General features: G+C 41.4%; 2 protein-coding genes across 3 annotated transcripts in view; one reads left to right on the plus strand and one right to left on the minus strand.

Moving 5' to 3' along the window:
* The window catches only part of CFAP43 (cilia and flagella associated protein 43), a 102,609-nt gene extending 87,773 nt beyond the window's left edge, over positions 1-14,836 (minus strand). Inside the window, exons 1-4 of the mRNA XM_007470441.1 lie at positions 14,772-14,836; positions 13,129-13,382; positions 7,294-7,390; positions 1,905-2,072 (exon numbers count right to left, since the gene is read on the minus strand). Of these exons, the coding sequence (XP_007470503.1) occupies positions 1,905-2,072; positions 7,294-7,390; positions 13,129-13,382; positions 14,772-14,836 (584 nt within the window). The remainder of the gene's footprint in view (positions 1-1,904; positions 2,073-7,293; positions 7,391-13,128; positions 13,383-14,771) is intronic.
* An 8,291-nt stretch (positions 14,837-23,127) lies between these two features.
* The window catches only part of GSTO1 (glutathione S-transferase omega 1), an 11,297-nt gene continuing 10,809 nt past the window's right edge, over positions 23,128-23,615 (plus strand). Inside the window, exons 1-2 of one of the 2 annotated variants that reach the window (XM_007470443.1) lie at positions 23,128-23,248; positions 23,445-23,553. In XM_007470443.1, coding sequence (XP_007470505.1) covers positions 23,215-23,248; positions 23,445-23,553 — 143 coding nt within the window. In that variant the 5' untranslated portion in view covers positions 23,128-23,214. The remainder of the gene's footprint in view (positions 23,249-23,444; positions 23,554-23,615) is intronic. The other variant, XM_007470442.1, reaches the window with a different exon arrangement.

Here is a 23,615-nt window from a genome sequence, read left to right on the forward strand (position 1 = left end):
TACATAGAAAAAGAAAATCTGAGTTTTTTTCTCTATACACACCCCCTAAAGCTGGCAGGCACCACTCAGTTCCAACCAAGAGGGTTTGCTGACTTGTGAGAACTTTTGTTCCAAAATTTCAAGAGAAAATCATAATCTGTATATTTATGAGAAATTTCTCAAATTTTAAATACTGGCAACACACATGGACCAAAAAAACCATAAGTGTAGGTTGTATTCAGCTACCTTTACAACCTCTAGTATCAAGAATTTATTTTCAGATTTGCCAAATATTTACTTTTAAACCACAACATGGCTATAAAAGTGAGTTTAGAGAATTCATGGCTTTATGTATTAAACTCAAAATGTTTTTGGTTATGTTTTATGAATGATGAATAATTTTGAAAAATGATCATGCAAAAACAGTACTTACTACTCAAATGCAAGACTTAACTAAGTATTTTCAAATCCTGCTTGTTTTCTGATCCAGGACAATCCACTCACTTTGCCTCCCACTTTATTTGCCTATAGAAAAATCACAACTCAACATTCAGAACTAAAGAAGCATACTCAAGGGAAGCAAAAGGAGAGAAAGATGTGATAAATTACTTGCCTGCCGTGGCGAGGATCTGATAGAGACATTACCCACTTTATAAAAAGGTACAGTGTTGTCAACTCTGCCTTGAGACAGATTTGGCTATTCAATGGGGTCTTGTAAAAATGAAATTGAGACATAAAGAATACCGAGGAGAAAGAAGTGCCTCTCTTAGGGTTTTCCATTCGAAAACTTCATTTACTTGCTTTACATTGCTCTTTAAGAAGGCAGTTTTTCAAACACAAGGATGTGTATGTCCAACGTTTCCTTAGTCTTTGACTTTGGGGAGTATGATGAGAATGGTCAGCTCAGGGGCACCTTGAGTCTTTGAATCCTTTTCAACAAAGGTACCATTATTATCAGCTATCACCAGGACATTGGTCATAGAACTTCTCTTTGACCCAGTTCTATTTAAACAGGCAATTCCATGACTTCACTACATGCAACTACCCATTTGTTTACAGATAATGTGGCTGAAGATATAATCTACACACTTCCCATATCTAAAAATTTCTTATTTTTGAGATTTCAGTTGGGCATCAAAGTAATAGGAGCAAAAAGTGATAACATGACCTTTTTATAATATATATATATATATATATATATATACACACACACACACACACAATAGGCATGTTTTGAAATAGTAAGAGCAAATACAATTTTGATTTAAACCATGTGGGAAAAGCTTGATATTTAAAAGAAACTCAGTGGGAAATCAAAGCACAGAGAATCCTTTCAAAATGCAAACAACCACTCCAAGGAAGTTATATTGATATATGTAGAAAGAATGTTTTAAGTTAAGATGCACGTATATACAGATGAACCCATTTGCAAGGCAGAAATAAAGACACAGATGGAGAGAACAAACATATGCACACCAAAGCGGGAAAGCAGGGGGCATGCGGTGATGGTGGTGGGATGAATTGGGAGATTGGGATTGACATATATACACTAATATGTATAAAATAGATAACTAATAAGAACCTGCTTAAAATAAATAAATAAATAAATAAGGAAGGGAAAAAAAAGAACCTTCTGTATAGCTCAGGGAACTCTACTCAATACTCTGTAATAACCTATATGGGAATAGAATCTAAAAAAGAGTGGACTTATGTATATGTATAACTGATTCACTTTGCTGTACAGCAGAAACTAACGCAACATTGTAAATCAACTATACTCTAATAAAACTTAATTTAAAAGTATTAAACAAAAAACAAAAAAGGATGCATGTACAAAGCCACTTAATTCACCAAACTGATCCAATCACGTTACATGAATGCAAACAAAAATCCCCACTTTGTTGTGTTGTAATGAAGTCTCTTACTTTGCTTTGAGATAATGCTCCTGGTTACTTCTTTCGATTGTCCACACAGTCACTGCACTTGGACTTGACAAGCACAGCTGGTGCCAGTTCATGGGGTTAAAAGTCATCTGGCTCACATCTATACCGGGTTGTGATTTCTTGCACAAAATGACACCCGATTCCCAGTTCCTGAGAGGAAAATTGAGTTTGGTGAAAAATAATTCGTTTGAACTTCATATCTTGAGAACATTTATCTAATTATTTGAAAACAATTTATATAAATTGAGAATTTATGATATAACTTATTAAACTATGATCTTAATATCAATTTTATAAATAATTATGCTTACCATTATAGTGTGCCCGCCTAGGAAAGCAAAATAACTATTTTAAAATATTACTCTTCAATATGCTACTAAGGCTGTTTTATCTCCTTATCAAATTTGGATTTGACCCGTTCAAATCTAGAAAATGGAATATATCATCACATTTGCTGAAAAGTAAGTGTAGGTACCTAAATCTCTTAGTACACATGAGTACTCCTCATAGATCGAGACGTGCTGTACACACTGATGCCAGTAGATCATTTACTGAGCTTTTAAAATCATAGTACTAGTACCTTAAAACAGACTAAATCATTTACCTATTTGAGAGAATATCGTGAATGCCTATCATGAGCAAGTTCCTTTGCTAGATGACATATACAGAAAAAAAATTAATGTTGAGCTGTCTGGCTCCTGAATGGAGCCAGAACTCCATTCAGGGTTGTGGTTTGCGAATTGGAACTAATAGGTGTGGAGCTCGCCTTGTCTATCAGCTCCCTCCTGCTTCCACCTCTTTCCATCCCCGTCACAAAGGTCCCATCCATCAATATCAACCATTCTCTTGCTGGTACCACTGGTTCCCTGGATTTTTTGACTTTCTGCCTCAGATGCCTGGGAAAACCCATCAACCCTGGATGGATACGACTGAAAGCCTGGGCAGTTGAGAGAAAAGAAGAAAGATCACAGGACTATGTGCATCAGTGACATTATAAATTCGTGGTTACCACCCCCGGGGACCCTCTATACCACCTCCAGTCCTGCTATGTTTCTCTGGTTGGTTTTCTCTCCTGTTCTGTAAAGTGCTGATTTTTTAATACTCTCCACTTTCCTGAAGCCTCAAACTCCTCCACCTCTTTCTTACTCTCAGTAAATGGCTTTGATTTCCACAAAGAAAACAGAGGCCATCAGCTGAGAATTCCTCCAAATTTCTGCTAGCGAGTGTAGTGACCTGCCAGGATCTGTATCATTCTTTCCCTCTCCTCTTCTGTTACAATGAAGGCATATCTTTCCTCCTGCCTAAGGCCAACTTCACCACCTGTGCTCTGGACCCTACAGGTCCTGACTTCTTAGGAACGTTAGTTTATCCATTGTTCCTTCTCTTCTGCATCTTCAGACTCTCCCTCTCTCCTGACTCCTCCCTGTCAGCACTTAAATTAAGCGCTCATCTGTCCTATCTTAAAAAAAAAAAAAAAAGCCCTCCCTCAGTCTCACCCTTCCACGTCTCTCTCCCTCCCTTCGAGCCAGACTTCCCAAGCGAGTTGTTCTAAACTCACCGCCTCCTCTTTCTCACGCCCACTCTCTCCTCATTCCAGGAAATCTGCATCCCATCACCACCATTCCATCAACAAAACTGTGTGTCTCCAAGATCCACTGACATCCACCTTCATCTCAAACCCAGCAGGCACTTCTCAGTCCTTGTCTAACTTCACTTCTGCAGGATTGGACTCCACTCACCACAACTACCTTCTGGGATGAATCTTGGACGACTCTTGGACTCTCTGTCACACGGCTCTTATGGGACACCCCATACCTGTCGGCCTCGCACTGTTTCTGGGACCTGGACCACCTGTTCTGCCTAGCTGATTCGGTGGCTGCCTAGCAGTGTAGGCTTCAACTAACTTCACGGGCACACCTCATGCCCGCTCCACATGCACAGGGCCATCCCAGGTTGCAATAAATCTGAAAGCGTGGCGGAGTTAATACCCTGGGCAGGGAAACTTTGATCGATAGGGTAACGGGAGTAGGTGGGTAAGTTCCCATATCTTCCTCTCCCTTCCCCAGCCCCCTGTGTCATAGCCCAGGGACTGTCCATGTTCACAGGAGTCCATTACGGCCTCTCAGAAGACCACCTGCGGGACAGAGCAGCCAAGTGGTGCCCAGTAAAGTAATGCGCATTCACATTGGCTCCTTCCCCTTCCCTGCCCCCTTTTCCAGCTTGCCTCCCACCTGGAACTTTACTCCCTCCTAAAGAAGTCGCTGGTGAGCTTCCGCCTCAGGCTCTGCTTTCTCTGGAATCCAGGCTGAGGCATATTCTGGAACCTCCATGCCTCTGTCCCTCTTTGCTCCATGACTGCTCCTTCTGAGTGTCCTGTGAGATCCCTCTGCCTCTTTCAATCCCTTTTATTGGTCTTCCTCTAGGTTCTGTCTGAGGTTCCTCTGTAGGTGCTCTAATCCACTTTTCGCACTTTGATTACTAAACTGATGTAACAACAACTAAATGTTATTCTCCAGCCCTCTCTCCTGTGCTCTGTGTCTGGCTATCTAGGACAGTGACAGATTGTGTCTCTCAACATCTGTTCTCCATTTCTTCCTCTGAGTAACAGAACTCCTGGTTTTTAGCCAGGCACATGTCACCCACAGTGAGGACCATATTTCCCAGCTTCCCTTGCAGCTTGATTTGACTTGTGACTAAGCTGGCCAGTGGGATCTAAGTGGCAGTGGTGTGTGCAGCTCCCAGGCTGGGCATTCCAACAAATGTTTGTGCCCTTCCCCTTATGCTTTTCCTTTCCACATGGTTCCCCCGAATACATGGCTGGTGCCCCACTTCAGACTAGAGATGAGGGCAACACGCTAGGAGCAGGAGAACAACAAAATAGGGTGGACAGGTCCCAGACACTGGGGAGCCACCAGACCAGCCATGGGCTGCTCATACCTGCACTGCTGCATGGGAGGGAAAGAAACTTCAGTCTTGTTTAAGCCACCTCTTTAGGGTGATTTGGGTTTCTGTGACAGCAACTGAACCTAAATCCTAACTGATATATCAACTGCCAACTAGACATCCCCATTTCTTTATCTCAGGCACACTCAGCTGTCCCAACTCATCTTCCCCATTGCCTCGTCCAACCTCCCTCCACCCATGCTCTCTATATCTTTCTGAAAAGCACCACAACGTCCTCAAGTTTCCCAAGTCACAACTCTGGGTAAAACCCTCAACTGTCCCTCTCCCTCAGCACCACGCCCAACATTCAGTCGGTCACCAAGCCTCATGGTGCTGCCTCCTAAACATCTCCACTTTTCTCTGTCCCTATACTCACCACCCCAGTCCATGCCACAGCCATCTCTCATCTGGACCACCACAGCCTCCTAATTGATGTCCATGGCTTATTTCCCTCCAATATCCTTCCATGATGTAACTAGAAGGAGTGTCCTTACATGCAGATCTAATCATGTCACATCCCTGGTTAAAATCCTTAATAGTCTCCCAATGTCTCTAGGATAAATGATGTGACTACTAGCATGACTTATACATAGGGTGAGTATCCTTCTGTATTAATTATTGGTAACATACCTCTTTCACTCTCACAAGTGTCCTGATTTGGATGGCAAACTACATGGTCACATATTTACAAGGCTGCTCATGAGCTGGCCTCAGACTGTCCCTCTGGGCTTGCCTCTCATGGCTGATCTCTTGTTCTCATCATTATGATCTCTTAATTAAATCTGCAAACTCGCCATATTTTCTGACCTCATGGCCTTTGCACATGCCCTTCCTCTGCTTAGAATCCTCTTCCTTTTCCTCTTCACAAAGCTGATTCCTACTCATCCTTTAAGTACTGCTATGGTTGAATTGTGTCCCCCAAAATTCAAGGATTGATGTCCTCACCCTCAGTATCTCAGAATGTGACCTTATTTGGAAGGAGGGTCTTTACTGAATTAAATGAAGCCATTTAGGGTGGCCCTACTCCAATATGACTAGTATCCTTAGAAAAAGGGGAAATTAAGAGACAGATACGCATACAAGAACACCATGTGAACACAAAGACAGTTATTCACAGTCTGGAACAGATTGTCCCTCACAGTCCTCAGCAGGAGCCAACCCTGCTGACACCTTGATCTCAGACTTCTGGCCTCCAGAGCTGTGAGACAATAAACTTCTATGTTTAAGCCACTCAGTTTGTGGTGCTTTGTTAATGGCAGCCCTAGCAAACCAATACAACCATCAACAGGTGAGTGGGTAAAGAAACTGTGGTACATCCATACCATGGAATACAAAGGAATGAACTATCGAAACACACAGTACATGAGAGAATTTCAAAATGATTGTGCTGCATGGAAGAAGCCAGACCAAAAAATAGAGTATATAATGTATGTGCAATTCTAGAAAAAGCAAAGTAATCCAGAGTGTGAGTAAACACATCAGTGGTTCCCTGGGGGTGAGGGGCAGGGCAATGATGGTGTACAGGAATGTGTGGCAAGAGCCAGTAAGGAAGGGTCTGAAGAGCAAAATGAAACTTTTGGAGATGATGGATATAATCATTATCCTGATTATGGTGATGATTTTATGGGTAAGTCAAAAGTTATCAAGTTTGTGTGTGTGTGTGTGTGTGTGTGTGTGTGTGTGTGAGCAGTATATTATACGCCAGTCATACCTCAGTAAAGCTGCTTTTTAAAAAAGTAACTCTGCATAAACTAAATGTTGTTCTCAGAATCTAGATTATTACATTTTTTCCTGAGAAATGCTGGTATGTAAGGAGTGTCCTCAATCATTGGTGGAACGTTCTGTATATCCCCTTAATAAGATAAATTCCCCCCTGAAGCAGTTTATATTATGGATGGAAGAGTGAGTGCAGCTTTGAAGGTGGCCACATGGAGTGACCCAGAAAAGACCAGACATGTGTCTTATTCACAAGTATTTCCTCTACAGATGGAAAATGGGATATAATGTTCCATTCTCTGAACATATAATTGTTCCAATGTCTCTAAAAACAATTACTCAAACTGAGCTCTAATATAGAGACCATCTTAATTTCAACATTAGTGGAAAATATGAAAATAATTCAAAGGTACAATTTGTTTCAAGAAGAGATGAAACTTTATGTACTTATCCATGTGTTCTGTACCTGACAAAGGAAATATTATAACAGGTTAACAAAAAGAAAAAGACGGTAATTAATCTCTTTTAGCTTTTGCCCTGCCAATTTTCTGCCTGAAACTAGTGACTATATTAAACCTTATGATTAGGACTTTTATTCCTTCCATTTTTCCTTGTTCTGGATTTTTCATGTATATGTCCTTTGATACAATCCAGAAGGACAGGATTAAAATGTGACCCAATGAAAGGAATTCTGCAGGAGGCTGCAACTTACCAGAGGGCCAGTTCAAATTCTGGGAGGGAGGAGTAACTAGCCAGGTAGGTGCCACAGTAACTGAATGAAAGTAAAGTGTAGTCCAGAAGAACATTGCCTAAAACACAAAATCCATTACAAGGATTTAATCATTATGTTCAGATTAACTATAGTCTTATAGTTTAATTTCCCTTATCTAATAATTTTTACATAATTCAAAAACATTTGGCTCCTGGAATAAGAGATGTCTTGGTTGATTTCTAACACTGTTAACAGAAAGCTATGAGCTAGGTTCAGATACATGTTTAAAAGATTTTAGAGTGAATTAAGACCACAAGGTCACTCTCTCTAGTCTTCAGTGCAAAACTGAGCATGCTGCACCATGTATGTCCCCATTTGGCTTGAAACGGCCCAAGAACCATAAAATATTCCATAAATATATGAAACATGGTAATTAGAAAAATTATTCAAACAACTTGAAAAACCCTGGGGAGTTGTAGTAATTCAAGCTTACTTCCATATCTCTGACTCTTAGGCCATATCTGGTCCTTAGCTTAGTATCTTCCAGTTCTTGGAACAACTATAAAAGGTCTATTCTCATTTGTACCTACAGTTGAAGAAATGAAACGTGACATTGAAAGTCTTAGCAACAACGTGTTTAAAATGTGCATCAGGAGGATGCTAAAACAGGGAAATGTGGGCTTCTGACTCCTTGCATATGAGCCTCTGGTTTCCCCTCCTTTATCTGCTCTTCTTCAGTGTGGTTCCATAGATGCAAGCTTTGCCTTCTCCTATGTCTGTCTTTACATTCATGCCTTTGTATCAATTTTTACCCCCACCTTCAACAAAAAAGAATGCTATCAATTTCACTGCACTCTGCCTAGAAATTATGAACTTTAAAAAAAATTGTGAACTTGATAAGCAGAATAACCTCATCTTGGTTTAAAAGACACTTTTTAAAATGAATATTGAGTTGGAAGAGTTTTTATGTTTTTGGTCGTTGGTAGTCTTGTGGTTTGGGCAAGTTCCATTGTCCTAATGAATATCTGTCTTTTTTCTTATTGTTTCATAAATGCTCTGAAAATGTTTGGTCATCCTTGTTCCAAATATTTCCCTCAGTTTATTATTTGCCTGTTAATTTTTCATGTATTTTTGATGTTCATAAGATTTAAATTTGTATGTAATCAAAAACATGTCTTTCTATTTAAAATTTTATCCTTCGTGTGAAAAGTTCTTTCCCATCCTCAAATTATTTCAGTTTTCTACCACGTTTTTTCTACTTTTCAATGGGTTTGTTGTTTATAATGAACTCTTAGTTTTGTTTGCTATATGTTTTGATGTACAGTATGACATGAGTACCTAACTTGATACTTTTGTTCTCATAGTTTTAATACCATTGTTGAATAATCCATATCATCTACTGTGTGTGTATGTGTAGGGGAGCATCTTCATCATATACTTAGCTGTATATATTCTAGAGTCTGTCCCTAGCCTTCAACACTTCCATTGATGGAGTGATCCCTGCACCAATACAACACTCTACATAACTATAGCACCATAATGCTAAGAGGGCCCTCTGCCTTGGCATCAATGTCTTTCAAATTATTCCCATTCTCTACTTTTTGTTCTGGAAGAATATTCATTTCATTTAAGTACTCCTGGCTCTCTAAAACATATGACAAGCCTATGAATTATACTCTGTGAAGATATCAGAAATATTTTTATAATAACTGGACTCTCCATGCAGGAATATGCCTGTGTTTAAATATTTTATATCAGTGATTTTTGTACTTTTCTTCATTAAGGTCAGTCACATTTCTTCTTTGGAGTATTCCTAAGTGTTTAAGTCTTCTAATTGTATGGATATTTATTTTGAAACCAGCATCTTACTGAGCATTATTTTATTAGTCCCAGTACACTATTATGCATTAACTCCTTTCCCATAGGTATAATTTTTCAGTTTCATATTTTGTTGCGTTGGCTAGAAACTCCACGTTGGTTTTAACATTAGTGGTAACAACAGGCATCCTTGATGACTTAGTCCTAATTTTATTATAAATGTCTTTAGAATTTCATTATTCAATATTAATGTTGGCTATTGGTTTGAATTAACTTTCAATTGCTTGTACAGGGCTACAGCCAAATAATAAAGCTGGGGAATTTAATTTTATTTTTAATTAAAAAAATTTTTTATTGGAGTATAATTGCTTTACAGTGTTATGTTAGTTTCTGCTGTACAGCAAAGTGAATCAGTTATATGTAGACATATGTCCCCTTTTTTAGATTTCCTTCCCATTTAGGTCACCACAGAGCATTGAGCTCCCTGTGCTATACAGCAGGTTCTCATTAATTATCTATTTTATACATAGTAGTGTATACATGTCAATCCCAAACTCCAGTTCATCCCACCCCCACCCCTCTTGGTATCCATAAGTTTGTTCATCTGTGTCTCTATTTCTGTAAAGCTGCGTAAATTTTAAAGATGAAGGGTAGTTACGGTCCATGTACAGGCATACTTTGGAGATATGGGTTTGGTTTCAAACCACCACAATAAAGCAAATATTGCAATAAAGTGAGTAACAAATTTTTTTCATTTCCCAGTGCATATAAAAGTCATACTTACATTATACTGTAGTCTATTAAGTGTGCAATATCATTATGTCTAAAAAAATAATTTCCTTAATTTAAAAATATTTTATTACCAAAAGATGCTAAGCATCATCTCAGCCTTAAGTGAGTCATAATCTTTTTGCTGGTGGAGGGACCTGCCTCCATGTTGATGGCTGCTGCCTGACGAAGGTGGTGATTGCTGAAGGTTGGGGTGGCTGTGGCTATTTATTAAAATAAGACAATGAAGTTTGCCACATCAACTGACTCTTCCTTTCATGAACAATTTCTTTGTAGCACACAATGCTGTTTGATAGCATTTTACCCAGGGTAGAACTCCTTTCAAAATTAAAGTCAATCTTCTCAAACTCTGCCACTGCTTTATCAACTAAGTTTATGTAATATTCTAAACCTTTTCTTGTCATTTCAACAACCTCATAGCATCTTCACCAGGAATAGATTCCAACTCAAGAAGCCACTTTCTTTGCTCATCCATATGAAGAAACTCCTCATCTCTTCAAGTTTTACAATGAGATTGCAGCAATTCAGTCACATCTTCAGGCTCCACTTCTCATTCTAGTTCTCCTGCTATTTCCACCATATCTGCAATTACTTCCTCCACTAAAGTCTTGAACCCCTCAGTCATCCATCAGGGTTGGAATCAACTTCTTCCAAACTCCTGTTAATATTGATATTTTAACGTCTTTCAATGAATCACGAATGTTCTTAATGGCATCTAGAATGGTAAACCCTTTCCAAAAGGTTTTCAATTTACTTTGCCCAGATCCAGCAGAAGAGTCAGTATCTATGGCAGTCCTACAAAATGTATTTCTTGAATAACAAGACTTGAAAGTTGAAATTACTCCTTGATCCATGGGGTGCAGAAGGGATGTTGCATTAGCAAGCCATGAAAATAACATTAATCTCATTGTACATCTCCACCAGAGCTCTTGGGTGACCAGGTGCACTGTCAATAAGCAGTAATATTTTGAAAGGAATCTTCTTTTCTAAGCAGTATGTCTCAATAGTGAGCTTAAAATATTCAGTAAGCCATGTTGTAAACAGACACGCTGTCATCCAGGATTTGTAGAGTACAGGCAGAGTAGCCTTACCACAGTTCTTAAAGGCCCTAGGATTTTCAGAATAGTAAATGGGCACTGACTTCAACTTCAAGTCACAAGCTGCATTAGCCCCTAACAAGAGAGTCAGCCTGTCTTTTGAAGTTTTGAAACTAGGCATTGACTTCTCTTCTCTAGCTATAAAAGTCCTAGAAGGTATCTTCTTCCAATAGAAGGCTGTTTCATCTACATTGAAAATCTGCTTAGTGTAGCCACCTTTATTCTCTTAGCTGGATCTTCTAGATAGCTTGCTGCAGCTTCTACATCAGCACTTGCTGCTTCACCTTACACTTGTATGTTATGGAGATGACTTCTTTCCTTAAACCTCATGAACCAACCTCTGGTAGCTTCAAACTTTTCTTCTGCAGCTTTCTCACCTCTCTCAGCCTTCACAGAATTAAAGTGAGTTAGGGCCTTGCTCTGGATTAGGTTTTGGCTTAAGGGAATATTGTGGCTGTTTGATCTTCTATCCAGACCACTAAAACTTTCTCCATATCAGCAATGAGACTGTTTTGCTTTCTTATCATTTGTGTGTTCACTGGAGTAGCACTCTGAATTGCCTTCAAGAACTTTTCCTTTGCATTCACCACTTGGCTAACGATTTGGTGCAAGAGGCCTAGCTTCTGGTCTATCTGGGCTTTTGACATGCCTTCTTCACTAAGCTTAATTATTTCTAGCTTTTGATTTAAAGTGAGATATATGCGACTCTTCCTTTCACTTGAACACTTAGAGGCTATTGTAGGGTTATTAATGGGCCTAATTTCAATACTGTTGTGTCTCAAGGAATAGGGAGGCCTGAGGAGAGGGAGAGAGACAGGGGAATGGCTGTTTGGTGGAACAGTCAGAACGTATACAAAATTTAGAGATTAAGTTTGCCATCTTATTTGGGTGTAGTTTGTGGCACCCCAAAACAAATACAATAGTAACATCAGAGATCACTGATCACCATAACAAATATAATAATAATGGGGAAAGTTTGAAAAATTGCAATAATTACCAAAATGTGACACAGAGACAAGAAGTGAGCAAATACTATTTTAAAAATGGTGTCAACAGACTTGCTCAATGCAGAGTTGCCACAAACCTTCAATGTGTAAAAAATGCAGTATCTATGAAGCATAATAAAGCAAAGCACAATAGAACAAGATATGCCTGTAGACGGTTCCCAATGTATGAATGGGTTATGTTTTAAATGTTGTTTTAGTCTGTTACGAACACAGACAAATTTCCCCACAAATAAAATGTTAAATTACAGTGAATATCCTTGGCATGATCCAAACACTTCTTTGATCAAAAGCTACAGAACTGAGACCAGCCTCAAGCCTTCCTAAGCTTTCTGTCCAAGATGTGTTAAATGAGGGAATCGTTACATGGAGGCCCTAGTATATGTGCAACAGCCCAGCCTGGGTCAGCTGTATCTATGAATGAGTCAATAATAACTTAAATGGTAGGAAACATTGATTGACATTGTATATATGACATATATATTATATATATATATATATATATTATATATATATATACACTTCATATATATAGATGAAATGTATTATACAATTACATATGTTACACATAATTTCATTTATTATCACCACAGCCATTATCCCCATTTCATGGATAAGGAAATTGAGGCTCAGAGACTTATCTTTAGAAGTTATACAACATCCATTCAGTTAGATTTTCCATAAATCATAAGGAAAGAAAATACTGTTCTGAAAAAGGTTTACGAACAACATTTAGTGCTCTAACAGAGTGTTCTAGCCCAGTGATTCTCAAGTTTAACGTGCGTATGAATCACGTAAGGAATCTGGTTAAAACACAGATTACAATTCAGTAGGTCCTGGATGACAGCAGAGTTTCTGCATTTATAATAAGCATCCTAGGTAACGCAATGCTAATTGTAAGCAGACCACATATTAAGTAGCAAGGTTCTAGCCTACTTAATTAAATTCTAAGTGATCAGCCTGATTCCTTCCTTATAAATGTGTATTACCAAAAAACAAAACAAAACCCACCAAAACTGAAAAAACAATCCTTCAAAAAAAAAAAACTTCATTTATAAGAGCTAGATCTGGTCACATCTTAAAACAAAATCCTTCAGTCATGGCAGAGGAAGCGTCTTGTAAGATACCTTTTAATTTGGTCCTTCTGGTTAATCCAGGAAAGTTGTATATGTAGATGAGGGGTCTCAGCCGCCGGTCAGAAAAAGCCACAACCTCATAAGGAACGTTAGTTGCCACGACACCCACAATTCCATTCATACACTGGAGTACAGTCTTTTTCTTGGTTTCAATATTAATAAATATTACGAAATTCCCACAAGGGTAGCAAATGGTGCTGTCGTTGACAAAATGAACATTCTGCCTGGGGAATCCTTGCACCCATCTTTGGGAAAAGATACGTGAACATCAATAAAATACATTTCAAATATTTTTCTTTCTTTCTTTTTTAAACAAAGTAAACAAAAGATCATCAAAATTTTTGAAACATATCTATTCTCTTTTCACCCCCTTTCTGCCCAAACACACAAGGTTGCTGTGAGACCAGTTTGAGTCCAGGCACTACAGAAACGTAAATGCCACCTAAAGTTCCATAGGTCTCAAGAACCTTCTTCAGAGAGCTTTTCCAGTGAAGCACAACCTCTGTTCAAACTTGAAAAAATCTCAGAAGGATTTCTGGGGTCTTGTATACTTGGAAAAGAAAAAGTAAAAACAACAGAGAGAGAAAAGAGCTTGGTCCTAATTGAAAACAGGGTGCATCCTGGTCCTTACCTTTAAAATTAGTTTTGATTTTTAAAATAAACGTTAAAAAAACAACTTTGAATAGGACTGCCTGCTTTATGGTTGTGAGCCCAGTAGGGAAATTGCTTCTTTACAAAGATGGAGCATGTGTAGCCATATTTTAGATCTAAAATGTAGAGATAAATGCAGAAAGTAAAAGGAATAAGTCAACATGAATGGAAAGATTAGAACACAAAAGTAACATATTTTTAAGTAAGGAGTGTTTGGTGAGTGTAAGCTAGACCAAGGAGAGAGAGAGACTGAGAAGAGGGGGAGAGTCTACCTCTATTTAAATAGTAAAGATATGCTTAAAGATGGTGGAGAGGGCAAGAGAAAGACACTGGTTTGGAGAGAAACTTCATGGGAATGGAGAGTACAGCCAGGACTGGTGGAGGATGCTGTGTGAACATAGGGCAGGTAACACTCTAGAATGTGGAAGGAGAGCAATACCAGCTTACACCTGGGCACTGCTTTATGCTTTTCAAAGGCCAGTATAAGTGCAAACAAATCCAGAGTCGGTGGATAGGAGATAGAAGGAAGGGACTGATGGCCCTAACTTCGGGGAAAATCACCAAAGCTCACTAGGATGGGAGGAGGGCTGTCATTGGGATGGGGGTGGGGAGTGGGGAATATATATGAAAGCAAAACGGATCACTGAAAGTAATATAGCCAAAAAGAGGAGGCAGAAATGGAGAGTGGAGGGGAGCAGTACTGGGTAAGCCAGCGAGGGTTGGGGTCACAGCATAGTGAGGGACGGAGGGGTGGGGCGTGGAAGGAGCTGGAAATGCGGTCATTGAATAAGGGGACGAGGGGAATGGAGAGAAGTCACAGAGAAAGGAATTCTGCAGGAAGGCGTTGGGGGTTGAAGGAAAAGAGGTCGAATTTGCGTGAAAGCAGGTCTACAGAGATGGGAGGAAGCGGATAGGGAGAGGATGCAGTTCTGAGGGAAGAATTTCCACTAGACGAGTCAGTCGCGGCGCCGCGAACGCCTCACCTCACAGACAGGGACGCGCCGAGGGCGACGTTGTGGGCTTCATCTCGCTCCCGGCCTTGCGCCATGGGCCGTGTGTCTCTCAGCCGGGCTGGGGGCAGCAAACGCCGGACCCAGGCCAGTGTCTGCAACGGTTACACCGAGGCCCCTGGCTGCTGGGTTGGCGGTCTCCACTGTTTACACCGTATCCGGGAGACCGCAACCCCTGCGCCCATTGGCTCTGTCCTTTCAGCTGCTCCCTCTCGAGCCAAGCGGATTGGTGGAAACGCTGACGCGTCTTGACCAATGGGAGAGCGGAGAGTGAAGCGAGGGGCTGGCCCCAAGGTGGGTGCTGGAGTGGCCCTGTACGGGGCATATAATTACAAAATTAATAAATATCAGTAGCAGACTTTAATATTGAGTGGTGACCGTGCCAGACGTCTTTCCATGCGCCGTCAGATATTATTTCATTTAATATTCAAACCCCCCCAGTCAGCCCCATTTTATAGAAAAGGAAAACAGGATAAGAGAATTAATTTGTCCAAGGCTACAAAACTGAGTGGGACTTAAAGCCAGATCTAGTCTAAATCTAGAGCTTCAAGCCTTTAATTACTTATTACACACTCTAATGGACCCTCAACTATTTCAAGGAGGCAGAAAGCTTCTGGAAGTAACTGATCAAAAGGTCAGCAGTTTTTCCTTGCCTCTTCCCTCCCCTCTCATACACTCTCTTGCCCTCCCCTACTTTCCTTCTGCCCTCCCCCCTCTCCAGTCCTCTCCTCTTCCCTTCTATAGGTCTCTCCTTCCCATCTTGCCATCTTCTCTTCGTTTCATTCACAAATATTTACCCAGTATTACTGGGCATTGTGCTAGCTGCTTGGAACAAAATATATTTTTTTTTTGGTGAGCAAACCAGATATAGTTCCTTCCTTCATGGAACTTAGAAGAACTTCCTTCTTGGTGGGGCCCACGGAGTGAGGGATAGACATCCACTCCATTACTCGAATGTAGGAATCACAGATTGAATTAAGGAGAAAAGGAACATGATATTATAGGGCTTATGTTGTGGTCCTCTCCTGGTTGGATGGGTAGTGTCAGAGCTGGTTTCTGTGTGCATGTGCTGTTTTCACTGAGATTTCAAGGATGAGGAGTGATTGCTGCGGGTAGAGGATGGGGAATGGGCAGAGAACAGTTTTTGTAAAGGAATTAAGGCAGGAAAACAGATGGCATGAACTGGGAAGGGCAGTGTGATTGGAGCAGAGGGGGATCAGTAGAAAACACTGAAGGCTGGAGAAGGAGCAAAGCACCAGGTAAAGGTCAAGTTGAGAATTCTGGTCTTTATCCTAAGAGCCACAGAAATATATTAAATGGTTTTAAAGAGAGGAATGACATGATCCGATTTATGTTTATAAAAGATCATTCTGGCTGCAGGAGGATTATCAATTGTGTAGGAGAGTAGAGAGAATAGAAATAGGAAGATTGCTAGGAGTCGATTTCATGGTCCCAACAAGGGAAGCAAAGCAGGGTTGTCAGGCTGATCACTACTGGCATTTGGGAATGGATGGGGGTGGGGGTGGGTCTCATGCCTTGCAGGATGTTTAGCAGCATCCCTGACAGTAGCACCTCCACAGGTGTGACAATCAAAAATATCTATGGACATTGTCAAATGTCCCCTGGGGGACAAAATCACGCCCAGTTGAAAGCCACTGTTGAGTCCATGTGTTACAAATATCTTAAAGGTAAAAACCTGTAGACTTTGTTGATGGATTGATAAAGAGGGGTAAGAGAGAAGGAAGAATCCAGGATGGTCCTGGGTGTCTGATTATCACAGTCAGAGATGGTTGTGTCCTTTGCTGAGGTGGCATGAGGAAGGAGTGGAGCTCTGTGTTTCTGCCTTGAAGAATTTCTTTGCTGAAATGCGAGTGCCAAACACAGGCAGTGCTTAGTGCGAGTGCCAAACACAAAACTGGCTGACAAAATCCCACATTGCTGAGTCACAGGGAGAAGTGTCTTGGACAACAGTCAAGCTTTCTCCTCTAGTGCTTCTTAAGCTCTGGGCGATTTCTGTTGCTACTCCCTCACTAGTTAGCTTATTTGTATTTCCATCAAGCCCTCCATGCACCACCCCCCAAAACACAATATACCTTTAACTACAACTTGAGCATTTTAAAGCCACCACTAGAGAAGAATGTGATGAGGCAAGTCCTGCCACTGCTCCCAGAGTAAATGGTAGGTAGAGGATGTAAGGTGGGCAGGAAGTGTGGACTCTGGGAAACAAATACTGACCTTGGCTGCGATCAGCTATGACTCTGGGAATCTGAACTTGCCCTGTGCTAGAGCAAAGGAGGAACTGAACAGAATCAAATTGAAAAAGCAATCTTACTCCATGAAATCCTGACTGGGTTTTAGATGAAAACGGAGGTCTCCAGCTGGGTTTCTGGGAAATATCCGTGGCTGATATTCAGGAGAAGGTGCCCTGACTTCTACACCATGCAGATCAGAGGAAGATGAGTGGCCTTTCTTTCTTAGTCGGGAAGGGGAAAGATAGACTATCCCAGAGAATGGACTGGGAGAGATAAATAAGGAAAATGAGTTCCAGTTCTCACTGTGAAAGATTTACTGATATCAGTAGGGGCACAAAGCACAAACCTCACAGCATTCAAGAGAAAAAAGCTGAGAACTCTGGAGCCAGAAAGGGGTTAATCAGAGCAGTATATCTTTAGGGTCACAGTGGTGCTGGCAGAATGTTGGGTGCTATTACCTGCTGTTACCATGACAGAGGCCTGAGTCCTTTAAAGCAGGGGACCCATGGCCAGAGCACCCCTTGCTGCATTTGTGGGTGGCACTATGTCACATGTGTTTGACAACCCATGTACTTAGTGAAAGACAAGATAATGTCAGAGGAAGACTTTGTAGCGGCTGATGAAAGGGGAGCAAGGTTATTTTTAAGAAGTATGATAAAATACATTACAGTGTAACAAAAAGTTAGGTATTTATCCCTGTGGGTGGTACCTGGAGGTAGAGGGGCTTCATCATGGAGGCTTGTGAGGTTGCTTGGGGCAATTTTGCAGAACTGGTATCTATGGACTCTAACACAGACATCATTTAAAGAATTCCAAGGGCCATTCATGGGCAAAAACAGGAGACAATTTGCATTGTGGCACAAATAGCATTTAAAATAACACTTTAGGAGAGTATTAAGTACAAAAAATTTTGAAGACCGAGGTTTACCATCGTTACATGTTCAGGATTTGAGTTTGAATAAATCTCATCAAGTCTTAAGATCCTCTTCAAAAGCTTCAAGTCTCATCTGCATTAAATTCTCCATTGAAACTTCTCACAAAAGTAAAAGTTTAAAAGCACTAAAATCCATCAGTACCTTCCATTTTATATCCTTTTATCTGACTTCCTTTCAATTTCCTTTGCCTTTAGCGTCTGTGTACTGTGTTCCCTCAGACTAGAGACAAAGAAATAATGCTTTCCAAAAAACAACATGTACTGCGGCTATAAGTTTTTACTGGTAGAAACCTGGCATGACCTGAGCATGTATAAAAACACCTCATTAATATCAATTTCTTATATATTAGATAGTATAAAATTATTCCAGTTGCATTCCTGAAAATTCACAGAAGAATGTGCTTATCAAGTAGGTGTATATGGGCAATAAAAACAGGTGATACTTAGAAGGAAGAAAACTTATTTCTTACCACAAGGACCTCTAACTCTTCATCTTTAACCAGCAGAATCAGTTCAGTTTAGCTTCCTCAGGTTAATATTACTGACAATTACAGCTACAAAAACTACAACTGCTGTGCCCTTTTACCTGTGGCTAACAGCAGTGTGTATCTAGATGTTCACATCTTATGCACACAACCACAAAGGCCTTGGAGATGATTCACTACAATGCAGAGCAGTACTACAGAGCTGTAGTTTCCTAGGACAGTAAATTCTCTTTCAACTTCTTTCTCCTGCCTTGCAAACTGGTTCATCTGTACCATTTTTCTAGATTCCACATATAGGCATTAACATACGATATTTCTTTTTCTCTTTCTGACTTACTTCACTCTGTATGACAGTCTCTAGGTCCATCCACGTCTCTACAAATGACCCAATTTCATTCCTTTTTATGGTTGAATAATATTCCATTGTACATATGTGCCACATCTTCTTTATCCATTTGTCTATCAATGGACATTTAGGTTGCTCCCATGTCCTGGCTATTGTAAATAGTGCTGCAATGAACATTGGGGTGCATGTGTCTTTTTGAACTATGGTTTTCTCAGGGTATATGCCCAGTGGTGAGATTGCTGGGAAATATGATAATTCTACTTTTAGTTTCTTAAGGAACCTCCATATTGTTCACCATAGTGGCTGTATCAATTTACATTCCCACCAACAGTGCAAGAGGGTTCCCTTTTCTCCACACCCTCTCCAGCATTTGTTTTTTGTAGATTTTCTGTTGATGCCCATTCTAACCAGTTTGAGGTGATACCTCATTGATTTACATTTCTCTAATAACTAGTGATGTTGAGCAGCTTTTCATGTGCCTCTTGGCCGTCTGTATGTCTTCTTTGGAGAAATGTCTGTTTAGGTCTTCTGCCCATTTTTTGATTGGGTTGTTTGTTTCTTTAATATTGAGCTGCATGAGCTGTTTATATATTTTGGAGATTAATCCTTTGTCCCTTGATTCATTTGCAAATATTTTCTCCCATTCTGAGCATTGTCTTTTCGTCTTGTTTATAGTTTCCTTGGCTGTGCAAAAGCTTTTAAGTTTCACTAGGTCCCATTTGTTTATTTTTGTTTTTATTTCCATTACTCTAGGAAGTGGGTCAAAAAAGATCTTGCTGTGATTTATGTCAAAGAGTGTTCTTCCTATGTTTTCCTCTAAGAGTTTTATAGTGTCCAGTCTTACATTTAGGTCTTTAATCCATTTTGAGTTTATTTTTGTGTATGGTGTTAGGGAGTGTTCTAATTTCATTCTTTTACATGTAGCTGTCCAGTTCTCCCAGCACCACTTATTGAAGAGACTGTCTTTTCTCCATTGTATATCCTTGTCTCCTTTGTCATAGATTAGGTAACCATAGGTGCATGGGTTTATCTCTGGGCTTTCTATCCTGCTCCATTGATCAATATTTCTGTTTTTGTGCCAGTACCATATTCTCTTGATTACTGTAGCTTTGTAGTATAGTCTGAAGTCAGGGAGTCTGATTCCTCCAGCTCCATTTTTTTTCCTCAAGATTGCTTTGGCTATTCGGGTTCTTTTGTGTTCTTTTCTCTTCTCTAAATGTTTGATAGAATTCACCTGTGAAGCCATCTGGTCCTGTACTTTGGTTTGTTGGAAGATTTTTAATCACACTTTCAATTTCATTACTTGTGATTGGTCTGTTCATATTTTCTATTTCTTCCTGGTTCAGTCTTGGAAGGTTGTACCTTTCTAAGAATTTTTCCATTTTTTCTAGGTTGTCCATTTGATTGGCATAGAGTTGCTTGTAGTAGTCTCTTAGGATGCTTTGTATTTCTGTGGTGTCTGTTGTGACTTCTCCTTTTTCATTTCTAATTTTATTGATTTGAGTCCTCTCCCTCTTTTTCTTGATGAGTCTGGCTAAAGGTTTATCAATTTTGTTTATCTTCTCAAAGAACCAGCTTTTAGTTTTATTGATCTTTGCTATTGTTTTCTTAGTTTCTATTTCATTTATTTCTGCTCTGATCTTTATGATTTCTTTCCTTCTGCTAACTTTGGGTTTTGTTTGTTCTTCTTTCTCTAGTTCCTTTAGGTGTAAGGTTAGATTGTTTATTTGAGATTTTTCTTGTTTCTTGAGGTAGGATTGTATTTCTATAAACTTCCCTCTTAGAACTGCTTTTGCTGCATCCCATAGGTTTTGGATCGTCGTGTTTTCATTGTCATTTGTCTCTAGGTATTTTTTGATTTCCTCTTTGATTTCTTCAGTGATCTCTTGGTTATTTAGCAATGTATTGTTTAGCCTCCATGTGTTTGTGTTTTTTATGTTTTTTTCCCTGTAATTGCTTTCTAATCTCATAGCATTGTGGTCAGAAAAGATGCTTGATATGATTTCAATTTTCTTAAATTTACTGAGGCTTGATTTGTGGCCCAAGATGTGATCTATCCTGGAGAATGTTCTGTGCGCACTTGAGAAGAAAGTGTAATCTGCTGTTTTTGGATGGAATGTCCTATAAATATCAATGAAATCTATTAGTATCTAATAATAACAAACATTTATTTAACATTCATTCTGTGCCAAGAACTAAGCATTTCTTATTTATTAACTAATTTAATGTTTCTTCAAACTCTATAAGAGAGGCATTAAGTTTCTACCACCACATTTTACAGAAGAGGGAACTGAAACGCAGAGGGAACTTGCCCACATTCACATGGTTAATAAGGGGTTATTATAATTCATATGGTTTCATAATAAATTCATAAGTTAAATTATGAATTCATAAATTCATATGTTAAAGCCCTAACCCTCAGTACATCAGAATGTGATCTTATTTGGAAAAAGGTTCATTGCAGTTGTAATTAGCTAAATTAAGATGAGGTCATACTGGAGTAGGATGGGCCCATAATCCAATATGACCGGTGTCTTTATAAATAGGGGAAATTTGGACACAGACATGCACCCAAGGAGAAGGGCATGTGAAGATGAAGGCCGCTATTTGCTGATACCTCTACACTCCAAGGAGCACCAGATTGCCACCTAACCACCAGAAGCTAGAGGAGAGGCACAGAACAGATTCTCCCTCACAGTCTTCAGAAGGAAACAACCCTGCTCACACCTTGATCTGGGACTTACAGCCCCCAGAACTGTGAGAATAAATTTCCACCGTTTAAGTCACTCAGTTTGTGGTATGTTGTTAATGGCAGCCCTAGCAAACTAATATAGGCATGGAGTCAGGATCAAACTCAGGCAGGAAGCCTCCAAGATGGGCATGCTTATCACCTCACTCTGCAGCTCCAAATATAGAGCTAATCAAAATAAAAACACTCCCTGCTCCTTCCTCCCCAAATAAACAGCACAGGAGGTACCAGCTCGGAAATCTATGCAGACAAATAAGACATTGACTACTCTTTTCAGATACACACAGTATCTGTACTATGTGCCCTAGAACCCCCTCTTTCCTAATTGAGGGGGCTGATTGAGTGAATGATCTGACCAGACATTTTTCATAGACCTGCAGACTAAATTCACTAACCCACCTGCCTGACTCTAAGCATGTGCCCCTACTAGGGCTTCAAAATCCCCGTATTTAACAGATTTTTGAAAGCAGCATCATCATTCTGAGATTAGTAATATCCAGATTTGTGCTGTTTCCTTTGGGTTAAAATTAAAAGGATGTGTCCTAAGGGTGACAGTAGAGACAGTGACCCTCCCCAGTAGTCATATTAAGTTAGTACAGACAGGAAAAGGAAATGGCTCTCCAGGTGGCTGGGCGACCTGGCCCTGGGCTATGGAAAGGAACCTTAGGAGAGCATGTTCTGGAACCTTGAGCAAGCACTGGCCCCGGGGGCCACAGGCTCTGAAGTAAGGGCAGCCTTTGGGTAGAGGGAGAGCTGCAACCAAGTCGGAGCCACATGTCTGGGGCCTGGACATGCATGCGTCCCTGCTGCCAGGGCGCGGGGTGTGGGAGGTCAGAGTCTGGATCCGGTGTGGACCCACGTGCCGGCAGACTGGAGACCACCATCCGTCGGGGTCAGGGAAAGGCTCTGAGGATTTTGAGCTTCATTTGTGCTTTTTTTTTTTTCCATTGCACCAAGAGAACACCAAGTCTTTATTACACGAATTCCTATGAAACAGCTCCAAGAAAAAACCCACACGTAGGAGAAAAAACAAAAAGAAAAAAACGAACAAAGCCACACACAGGGAGGGTGGGGGTGGGGGCGACTGGTGCTCCCCCTCTCCTGTGCCCGGGCCGCTGGTGGACGGTGAGGATCTGAGGGCCGCCGCACTTGCGCACTGGCTTGCGATGCTGAGCCGGCACCGCGGGGAGCCCGCCACGCCCTCATTATCTCTGGGTGACTTAGGGCAACCAAGCCTGCTCCCAATGCCCCAACGCTGTACGGCTGGGCTGGCTCGTCATGGGAGCACCTCTTGGCCAGCAGGCTGAACTTTGGTGTGACTGCCATCTGCGGTGTTAGAAGCTTTGCCCCAGCAAACCGGGAAGGCCGGCCCTGGGTCGGGGCTTACGGGGTGGGCGTCTGACCACGATCTCCCACAAGGCGCGCGGGAGGCGGCGGCGGCGCGTTCCTTCTCGCGGAGAGTGGGGAAGCCAGCCTGGGCGCGGGGTCGGATCGCCCAGGAGGCCTTCTGTGCGTGGGTTGCTGGCACTTCTGGGAGAGACGGGGAGCGGGGGAGAGAGGGAGGGAGGGAGGGAAGGAGGAAGGGCGGGGCGACCGACTTTCTGAGTCTCCTGCAAGCCCGGGCGCGAGCTGGGCCTGTGCTGCGCCGAGATGTCCGGAGCGTCAGCCAGGAGCCTGGGGAAGGGTGAAGCCTGCCCGCCGCGATCCGCGGCGACCCTAAGACGCATGTCGGGGCCGGGGCTTGGGGGCCGGGCTGCTCCGGAGCGGAGCCACGCAGGAGGTCTTCCACCCGCGGGAAACTGGGCAGGCCCGGCGAGCGGCGGGAGGCTGAGAGTCCCCGCTGCTGTCGGGGCTGTAACCGCCTCCGCTTCTCCCCGCAGGAAGCGCGCCCCCGGGGCAGGTTCCCGAGGGCCTGATTCGCGTCTACAGCATGAGGTTCTGCCCGTTCGCCAAGAGGACGCTCCTGGTCTTGAAGGCCAAGGGAATTGGGTGAGGATCAAGGCGCGGGCCGCTCCCGGAGCCAGCCAGGAACCAACAGCTGCGGGAAGAGC

Source organism: Lipotes vexillifer, unplaced genomic scaffold (genome assembly GCF_000442215.2).
Source record: "Lipotes vexillifer unplaced genomic scaffold, Lipotes_vexillifer_v1.1 scaffold916, whole genome shotgun sequence".
NCBI lineage: Eukaryota > Metazoa > Chordata > Mammalia > Artiodactyla > Lipotidae > Lipotes > Lipotes vexillifer.